The 9913-nt window shown below is 51.5% G+C and overlaps 1 protein-coding gene across 1 annotated transcript; it reads right to left on the bottom strand.

The window, feature by feature from the left end:
* Positions 1-953: 953 nt before the first annotated feature.
* On the bottom strand, positions 954-8755 carry PSMD3 (proteasome 26S subunit, non-ATPase 3). Its single transcript, XM_034755739.1, has 11 exons — positions 8539-8755; positions 7909-8046; positions 7243-7379; positions 6839-7029; positions 5507-5610; positions 4913-5027; positions 3643-3762; positions 3268-3371; positions 2534-2689; positions 1694-1744; positions 954-1303 (listed from the first exon to the last, which is right to left on the bottom strand). Exons 2-11 carry the CDS (start codon positions 8041-8043, stop codon positions 1226-1228), a joined length of 1191 nt encoding a protein of 396 aa, XP_034611630.1. The 5' UTR covers positions 8044-8046; positions 8539-8755; the 3' UTR covers positions 954-1225.
* Between the last annotated feature and the right edge of the window lie 1158 nt (positions 8756-9913).

Below are 9913 nucleotides of genomic sequence, written 5' to 3'. Positions count from 1 at the left end.
GAGGGAGAGGACGTCTGAGAGCATCAGACCACGGCCACATACGTGGAAAACAAGCGAAAAAGTAGGATCTCACCGAAGCACTTGCTGCTCTTGTGGGCACTGCATTCATACACAACAGAGGTCAGGTGTATGACCTACAAATGGGGCAGAGGGCAGGCTGCAAAGAGCAGTTTCAGGGAGTCTTAGGTTCATCTAGTTACCTAGGCCCTCGTAACCCTGACTCCTGTTCTGCAGCACACAGGTTGGCACCGCTTCACACACATGAAGAAAGCTGTAGCCCCCTTAGAGGGAGGGAGAATTGCAGAAGGATCAGTGCTGCACGACACAATATGTGATATCATCTGTATGCCTGATGCCTAATTAGTGGTTGAGGTTGTCAGCCCTGTGCCATGCAGGTCAGATTAGATGGTCGTTGTGGTCCCTTCTGGCCTCAAACTCTCTGAAGAAACCTGAGGGTTACTTGATGGAAGGAGCCTTTGATCTGGCCAGAGTCCGTTTTTTACAAAATGCCTTTTCCACCACCAGGGAGCTGGTTACAGTAACCAGAGCAAGGAATCCCCGACTGCTGCTCTTGGGAGGAAGGTCTGACCTTGTGAAAGGTCCCTCCCTTCTCTCACTGCATCAGCATCTGAAAGCTTCGGGATTTCCAAGCTGTTCCACCTCCCCCGCCGTGAAACTTAAAGCCGCAAAACCACACACACGTGCGAGGTTTTTTTCCAACTTTTATTTTAAAAGTCATAATTGAAGCTTAACAAAGTCTTAACCCATTATTATTGTGAGAGCTGCAGCTCAGACATGGTCTGTGTAGCAGTAACGACCACCCACCCAGCAGCAGGTCACACACGACGCACCCAGAAGCGGCTAAGAGGTTTGGTGACAGAGCTCAGTTGGTTTAATTCATTAACCCCTTGTGTGCTTCCCACGCCGGGTGCAGCAATGACTTCCACCACAAGCAACCTTAAAAGAAGTTTTATTGGGAATTGGGAGGGTGGGTTTCCCTTAATATGCTGATCTCTTGGGTGATGGTTGTAGGGGAGCACTTCCCTCTGCAATAGGCAGAGGGCGATATAGAACCTGGGGGTGTCTCCCCTCCCCACCCCAATACGTACATGCAGAGAGTTTATAAAAGAAAGGCAGATTCTGGATTGTAGCCACCAGAGGTTGGTTTCTATCAGACAGGATATTCCCTGTGGGAAAATAAAAATAGACTGCAGTCCCCAGAGGATCATGGGAAACCGTCATCGTCATCCTCTGCCATTTCCTTCGCGAATTCCAGGTCCTGCTGCTCCCGCTCCCGGCGCTCCTGGAAGGCAAAGGCAGGGCACGTTCCTAACAGGCCAATTGCAGCCGTGGGACTGGGATGGGTCAGGGCACTGAGCTGCTCGGAAAGGCTGCCAGGTGAGCAGTGAGAGAGAGGGGGGGGAAGTGATGGCCATTCATGTGAAATGAGTGAAGAGAAGGCTCTGTCCAAACCACAGCTGGCACCGAGGACTGACTGGGGCCCTAGACAGAACTCCTGGCTTGCCACAGAAAGGTTCCCACCAGGGCAGGGATGGGGGGTCTCAGCACAGGGTAGACAAGGGCACACAGCACTGGTAGGGAGGCATGTGTCACTCCCAGGGAGGGTTGCTAATGGGGAGCTCAACCCCCTCTCCCCACAGGCAGGAAGCCCAGAACCCAGGTGGGATCTCACCTCTGCAGACTCCAAGTCCTTGTTGTAAGACTTAGGTGGGAACCTCATGGCCTGGAAACACAAACAAAAGGGGATCAGTGAGGGACTGCCAGGGCCACAGGGCAGAGACAAGGAAACCCCAGGCTGTAGCAGACATTTCCAAGCACGCACGGCAGCCAGGGGTCCTGCTCCTTGCTCCATCAGCAAGTTCCAGCATGGCCAGGTAGGTGGCCCGACTGACACGCTGACAAGACAGCAGCCTTCAGTTGCATCTCCCAGGGCAGTGGCGCTCAGGATGTGCTCACAAAGGTAGCGCATGTTTTGAGGCCTCGTGAGGCCGGGGAATCAGCTCTCGCTCCCGGCAGCTGGAGCTAGAGTGCTGAGAAATTTGCCAGAGATCAGGCCCTTTCAGCAGAGGCTGTCACAGCAGTTTGGCATGAATGAGGCCTCCCAGCGCCCACGTGGGGTAGCTTGCTCCTCTCCCATTTTACAGAGGCAGTTCAGTAGAGTGGCGAACAGAACCCAGGAGTCTGGTCTCCCAACCCCCTATGTAGTGCACTGTATTAGCAGGCAGAGTACAGAACGAGAGGTGTTTAGATAAGAGAACGTGGGGAGCTCATGGAGGGCAGAGGGACCATGCTTTGAACTGGTGCCCCAACAAAGGATCTGGGGGTGCAAGGGAGAGGAAAGAGAAGAGCCAACCCATCACCCCAGAGGGGCCTGGAACCTGCTGGGGGAGCTGCTGAAGGCCCGAGGTGTCTAAATCACCCTGCTGCACTCACACATCTCAGGAGAGTGGCCCCCGGGACCCCTGACCCAGTATCCGGACAATGGGCAGAGCCTGCGCTGCAGCCTAGCTACCTTGACAGACATGTTGTGGATGTCGAGGCAGAAGGAGATCCTTTGATGGAAGGCCAGCTGGGGCTCCCGTGTGGAGTAGATGTCAATCATCTCTTTGGACTGGACATAGCCTTTCTCGTGGTTAATGCTGGCTTCAATCACGCCGTCCCGGATGGCCTACAGCCCAGAGGCAACAGTCACGGCAAAGGGCCAACCTTGAAGGCTGGTGTTCGCGTGCGCAGAGTTCCCGGGGGTCAAAGCCGCGGATGGCAGTGTGAGCGCTTTGCACTCAGGAAGTGGAGACTCGCTCCCACAGGACAGCGAATTGGTCTGTCTGTTCTCTCAAGCCGTGAGCCCCACATCCCTCTCCACTCAGTGGGAGCACCTCAAGTTTTTCTTGGTGCAACATCCCTTAGTGCAACATCCCTTGGTAGCGACTGCTCAAGGAAATGACAGATGTAGCGAGATGGGCAGGGATAAGGCTACGCTCTGGGTCAGAGCACCCTGGCATGAAGGGGTTAATTGGGATGCAGGAACTTGGAGCTGCTGATGGCCCAGATCCCAATAGTAAGAGGCTGGTGACAGAGCCTTTTGGAGGAGCAGAGAGCTGGGTCAGTAGGGCCTGAAAGATACAGGACCAACCTCTCCGGAATCTGACGGTTAGTTGTGCAGTCCCTGAGCACCGCAGGCAGAAGGGGCCAAGGGCTAGATTTTCTACACTGATCCCTGAACTGTACTTCATCCCAACGACCCACCTTGGCAACAATGAACTCAGCATCCTCCGGGCTGTCCAGCTGCAGTTTCTGAGCAATGTCGGCCAGTGCGATGCGGGAATAGGACAAGCTGATCATGCGAACACCTGGGGGTGAGAGAAGGAACAGGAGCTGGAGCGTGTCATGGGGCCACAGAGTGAGGTGGGAAGTGGGTGTGATAGCGAGAGGCCTTTTAAACCAAGAAGCACAAGGAGACTCAAATGCACATTGCTCTCCTTTGCTGCATTAAACGACAGGAGCAAGCCACGGGTTAGTTAGGCCAAGACTTCGAATGCTGGAGTGTCAGCCACGACACCACCACACTGCATCGGGACAGGATGCCCTGGCCCCAACGACATGGCATTGGCAGCTTCTTACCTGTTTTAATCACATTGTGTCTCAGCCTGATGATCAGGGTATAGGTCCCATCTGCCTGAAATTTGTCCGCAAACTGATCCAGGACCTGGTTAAACTTGGCTAGGTTACCTGTCCGAACAGCTGTGGGAACATATAGGAGAGGGTTGAGAGAAAAGATCTGCTTAGGTCAGACAGTGAGAGCAGGAACAGAACCCAGGAGTCCTGTACACCCACCACTCAACAAACTCCTTCCTGACATGTAAAGGTTACAGTGAGTGGAATTTTGAGGTTAGATCCATAAATGCCAGAAATAAAACAGGAGACAGTGCCCTTTATTGATGAAATGTTAAAAATATGTTGCTCCTTCAAAGAGCAGAACATTATCTCAATTTACAATGGCTTAGGGACTTCTGGAGACCAACAATTTCATAAATTCCGAGGCCAGAAGGGACCACTGTGATCATCTAGTCTGACCTGTGTAACAGAAGCCAGAGAACTTCCCCAAAATACTTCCTTTTTAACTCGAGCATGTCTTTAAAAAAAATCCAGTCTTGACTGAAAAATTGGCAGTGATAGAGAATCCACCACAACCCTTGGTAAATCATTCCAATGGTTAATTACTCACTGTAAAAAGTAAATTTTACTCCCCCAACCAGGGATCCATTGAGATTAGAACCCAGGACCATGGGCACTGGAAACAGGAGCAGAGTCCATTGGTCATCAAACCAGTTAACGGGGCACAAAGTTACTGAAAATTATCTTCCATTCTGAAAAATGTGCACGTGTGGCTCTGGAATCAGAAGTTGGCCATAGCAACACTAGCACACATTTTTTAAGTGCACTTTTATCTTTTGCACCACTATTTTGCTAGTCTAAAAAAATCTAACCATGAAAGTGACCCTTGTTTGTGAAAATATAGTTATGTAAAAAAAAGTCTGTGTCTTATGTAATGAAACTGTCAATGTTCTCATTGTCCATACTAATGACTAACCTTTTTTAAAAATCAACCTACACCTTTGGTCTCTGATGTCTTGTGGCCATGAGTTCCACAGATTATAACCCACATTTCCTTATAACTACATCTTTCAGTTTCATATAATTTCTTTGTTCTTGCAGTATGAGACAGCATAAATAAGAGTGTGCAATTTACCTGTTGCTGTCACTATTTTTCATGAAAATTTGAGAAGCTGTAGCTAGACCAAATGGTAGGGCACAGAACAGAAAGTTAGGGGTTCCTGGATCATCCAACAACAGATCATGAAGCTCTGGGGAGAAGCCAGAGCATCCTTACCCTGCGTCAGGAGGAAGTAGGGCATGAGTGACCTCTTGAGGGAAGGCTGTCTGAACTGGAGTCTGTCTGGGATCTCGCCCAACAATAACTCCACCACGATGAGCAGCTTGTGGACCTTAGGCAGAAAGACAGACACAGGAGACTATAAGAACGAGGAGTACCTGTGGCACCTTAGAGACTAACAATTTTATTTGGGCATAAGCTTTCATGGGCTAAAACCCACTTCATCAGATGCATGCAGTGGAAAATAGAGTAGGAAGATGTATATACGCAGAGAACATGAAAAAATGGGTGTTGCCATACCAACTAACGAGACTAATCAATTAAGGTGGGCTATTATCAGCAGGAGAAAAACAACTTTTATGGTGGATAATCAGGATGGCCCATTTCAAACAATAGGAATCTCTTAGAACTGCCCTAGAGACCCAAAGGAAGCAAATTCTTCATTAGAATAGACCGGCCAAGAAGCTGGTGAGAGACCCAGATCCTACCCTGTCTCTGCTCCTCTCCATGCGCCTGATTATGCATGGTGCCTGCACAAATGCCTGATGCATTCACCCAGAGGTGCCCCTGGAGGATCATGCACCCACTCACCGTCTGTTTGAAGCCAACCGCTGTGTGCTGTGGTGCCTTCCGCAGGGCATTCGTCATGGTCCTCCGTGCTTCGGAGTACTCCAGCTGAATGGCTTTGATGCGACCTGGAAGGGAAGTTACAGAGGGACAGAAACTGTTTCAGAGAGAAGTTGGTTTAACGGACAAAGCCCAGCCCAGGCACTGAGATCTTCACCCTACCTAGCACAAACTGCTAATCAAGCCAACTGCTCCATGCCTTGCCAGCTGTTTGGCTGCTTTAGTTTGGTGCAGTTTGAGACAGAGCACTTGAGGTCACGTCAACAACAAGCAGATCTGCGTTCAGTTGCCTCTGCTCCAAATGACTAGAGGAGCGCCAGTCTTTCAGAGATCACACGCTTATGTACTCTGTGTAGTGGGGACATTCTCAGCGAGGACAGCAGGACGCGAGCAATCTTTACCTCACCCCTTCCCTGCCCAGGGCAGCAATGCGAACACCTCTTTGCACATCCACGGCCCTTCCATCAGCTCTCAAAGCCTCACACCCACCTCTGCTCACTAGCATGCTGATTATTACCAAGGCCCAGTGCACTCCCTGGCAAGATGGACATGGTCTGTGACACCTGGTCTGGAAACCGGGGCAGCTTCGTTTAAAATTTTAGAACAGAGATTTTGAATGTAATTAAACATGAACATTAACACGATCAGCACAGTGGCCCCTCCGTTCTCCAGTTTCCATTCAGTTCAGTTTTACTTGCCCTGCCACTTCCACTTGCCAACGTTTGTACTGGTGACGCTGCACTGCAAGAGTCCAGGGCAAAGCTGGAGGTTCTGGCAGCTGCAGAGGGGGCTGTTGGGGAAGGTGGAATTGAGCCCGATAGCAGTGAACAGTGCTGGCATTTCCACCACTCCCTTTGTGTGCAGTTATCCTCCAGGTCAGCCCCCTCAGACCTATCATTTTGGACCTGCAGACAAGACTATCACATTTTATCCTTGGTGCATGTTGTCCAGTGTTTTCTTCCCATTTACTAGGGCAGGATGGGTCGATGGTGGAACACAATTCTGTGGCAAGGGGTGGATCCTGTAGCCCAATGCGTGTGTCACAATTTGCTAAGTATTAGCCCATTTTACAGGTGAAGAAATGGAGGCAGCGATTATGCGGTTTTCCAGAGGTCACAGGGTCAGTGGCAGAACCAGGAGAAAACCCTCAGAATCCGGACCCTGGCCCTAACCACTTGATCACACTCCTTCCCTGGCCCCAGGAACAGAACCCAGGAGTCCTGATTCCCGTCTCCTGCTCTAGTCACTAGACAACACGACAGTAAAGCAGCGTGCAGTGGCACTGCTACCTCTCACCTGTGTAATAGAGGTACCTGGCCCACTCGTTGTTATTGGCCTGCTCAGGAAAAACCGATTTGGAGACGAGCTTTTCCGCCTGGTCGTAGAGGTTATAGTGAAGGTAGTTCCTCAGCAGCAGGTTCAGGAGGGTGGCCTGACCATCTGCGTCATGACGGAGGGTTGCCGTCCTCAGACGGGCATGCAGGAAACTTCAAAAGAGGGTGGAGAGGAAAGGGTGTGTCAGGGGGAGGAAGGAAGCCGCAAAAGGGGAGCGCACAAATGTCCTCAGCAAGGTTTCGATCCTAGCTAACGGCCGCCATTAGGCACCAAGGACCCTTTCATTTCTGTATAGGCAGGCTCCGGGCGAATGCAGCACACAGCACTGCAACTGACCTATGGGACACAGCAGCAGCCAGTCCTACCTCCTGACCACATCAAGTTTATTCAGGAACTCGTAGCTGCGGGAGTGGTAGTAATAACACTTGGCCACCACCAGATCAAGGGCTCGGCGATTCTGAGGACTGATCTTCTGCATCAGGTCATCAGACACTTTCTGGGCCTGGGGAAGGGAAGGAGAAAAGTCAAAACAGATAAGGCTACAGAGACAGAGAGAACGAACACTCACTTGTGAGGAAACACAGGAGAGGAAGTAATCAGAAGCATTTTGGCTGTGAGAACTTGCATTAATCTAAATCCCCAGTCCCTGAAGCATTGGTAGCTTCCATGGGCTGCATCTCGGCCAATCCCTTTGAGATGCAGTTAAAATAACTCCAGGGAAGCTCTCCTAGCAGAGCAGTAAAACGTGAGGTAACTAAATGGAGGCAGCGGTATTTTGTTTGCTGGCTAACTGCTAAGCATCCACCTGTGCTAGGCTAGGGTGGGACACAAAGCTTCTCTGCTCTGAAGCTCTGCCACCATCTACCTGTACTCAGCTCATGATAACAGGGAGGCAATGGGGAGAGCACCCAAGTTTGCCAGTTTATTCGTCTGACCCTACAGCCTCGTGGGCCATACACACCCAGTCCTTGGGTTTCAGTAGTGGGATGGATCTCCCCAATGCAGCATGCAGGACAGTCCTGGGGTTTTACCTCTGGGTATCGTTTACTGTTCATCAGGTAGATGACCAGGAGCAGCTGGAGATAGGTTTCCACCTCTGGCAGGAGGGGGGCTGATGCTGCCTTTCCTGTCCGGGGACGGAACTGTAGCTCTGCTTCTGTGTCCATAGGCTAGAGAGAGAGACCGAGATGTGCTGGATCCACAGCTCTGAAGTCCTCTAGTAATTCACAGAGGAAACTCAACATGGATGTGCCATACCCATCACCAATGCCCGTACCAATTTCCCAGCCCACCCAGCGTGCCTCAATCTTGACCTGGAGGATTCGCCTCTAGGAACAAAGGAAAGGTCAGTCTCCATGGCCCGCTCAGTCTTTGCTCTCTCTGCTGAGGATGCCAACACAGGCCAGCAAATGCCATTGTGATTTTTTCTTAGATACAGACACAAGCCAGCTGGGAACTGGATCGAGTCACTGCCCTCAAGTCACTTCCCAGGAACTCCTGAACAGTAAGGCTGTAATGTCTGAACACTCCCTTTGGTATCTCTGCTCCCCGTCCCCTCCATTACGACAACACGTTCTCTGCTGCTAAAAGCCCCAGCATCTGCCAAAGCAGAGTCACCACCCCAACTTCAGCAGCCTCCTCTGCACCCATTGCGGACTCACCTCCTCCAGAAAGCCCAGCAGGAAGTCCCGCACGGTGCTGTTGGAAGTGAAGAAGCCATTGATGGCTTTATGGAGCACGTTGGGGTTGAGTCGGCGGGATGTGGAGGGCAGAGCCCGTAGGGCACGCAGGACGTAGCGAGGCTCCTTTCCAGACACGGCCTTTTCAAGCTGCTTCACATGCTCTTTGATGTCTGCATCAGCACAGGGAAATCCTGCTAGCACTTCGCCTCTGCCAAGTGCTCTCACAAAGGAGGCCAATCCTAATACCTAATGATCATACTGGTGATACCCCTGCTTCCTGTCTGAAGACTGATGCATGCTTCTACCTGCTCATTTTAATATCCTTTTAAGGAGAAAGCCTCAATACCTCATAAGAACATAAGAACGGCCATACCGGGTGAGACCAAAGGTCCATCTAGCCCAGTATCCTGTCTACCGACAGTGGCCAATGCCAGGTGCCCCAGAGGGAGTGAACCTAACAGGCAATGATCAAGTGATCTCTCTCCTGCCATCCATCTCCACCCTCTGACAAACAGAGGCTAGGGACACCATTCCCTACCTCAGGACATAAGAAGCCATACTGGAGTATTATTATTTATATTACAATAGTACCTAGGAGCCCCAGTGTTAGACAAGGACTCCACACACGTGCCAGGAACTGTGCAAACACAAACCAGAGTAGATGGAGGTTGGGCTGATCCAGTTGCGTACTGCCTTCATCCTAATTACAGAGCAATTATAAGAATCTCATGCTTAGGTAGCAGCTTTCACACTGAAGTGTCCCACTGCACTTTATGAGAAACCTGACAGATAAGCTAAACACTGGAGTCACTTTATGCGCCACTTGGGGTGGAGGGGACACAGACGGTGCTGGCTGTGGCCGAGAGTTCAATTCACCTACATCGACTACAGGCCTCCTGTCACCTTAAGCGAGCCACTTGGGGTCTGATTATCAGGAGTGCCGAACATCCACAACTCCAGCTGAAGTTAATGGGAGCGGACACTGCTTAGCGCCACTAAAGAACCAGCCCCTGTATCTCCCTGTGCCTCTGGGAGATAGCGACAATGACACTTCCCTGCCTGGCAGCAGGGGCCAGGTGCTCGGGTGTGCAGCGACGGGGACCCTGGCCATACCAATGCCATTTCCCAACCGAACCATCACCCCCCAAATATCCCTCGCCCTACAAAGGCTTCCCCAGGGACTCCGAGAAACGGGGCAATTCACAGAGCAGTGGGGAGGGGAAGGGAAGAGACCAGGGCTGGCTTTGGCCTTGCAGAGAGAAACAGCCCCTGTGATTTGGTGGGCACCGAGGTCCAGCCCTGCTGGGTCCCCCGCTCGGTCTCCCCGCCCCGCCTCGGGGCCCCCCCCCCCCCC

Source organism: Trachemys scripta, chromosome 23 (assembly GCF_013100865.1).
Source record: "Trachemys scripta elegans isolate TJP31775 chromosome 23, CAS_Tse_1.0, whole genome shotgun sequence".
Lineage (NCBI taxonomy): Eukaryota > Metazoa > Chordata > Testudines > Emydidae > Trachemys > Trachemys scripta.
The sequence above is the reverse complement of the archived record's forward strand: the minus strand, read 5'-3'. Positions and strand labels throughout refer to the sequence as shown.

Bases quoted from the DNA above. Each gene is read 5' to 3' on its own strand.
- PSMD3 (XM_034755739.1), bottom strand. From the start codon at position 8,043: ATGGACACAGAAGCAGAGCTACAGTTCCGTCCCCGGACAGGAAAGGCA. The intron at 7,380-7,908 runs GTAAAACCCCAG...TCCCTTCCCCAG, and splicing joins ACAGTAAACGATACCCAGAG to GCCCAGAAAGTGTCTGATGA. The intron at 3,372-3,642 runs GTAAGAAGCTGC...TCTCACCCCCAG, and splicing joins ACACAATGTGATTAAAACAG to GTGTTCGCATGATCAGCTTG.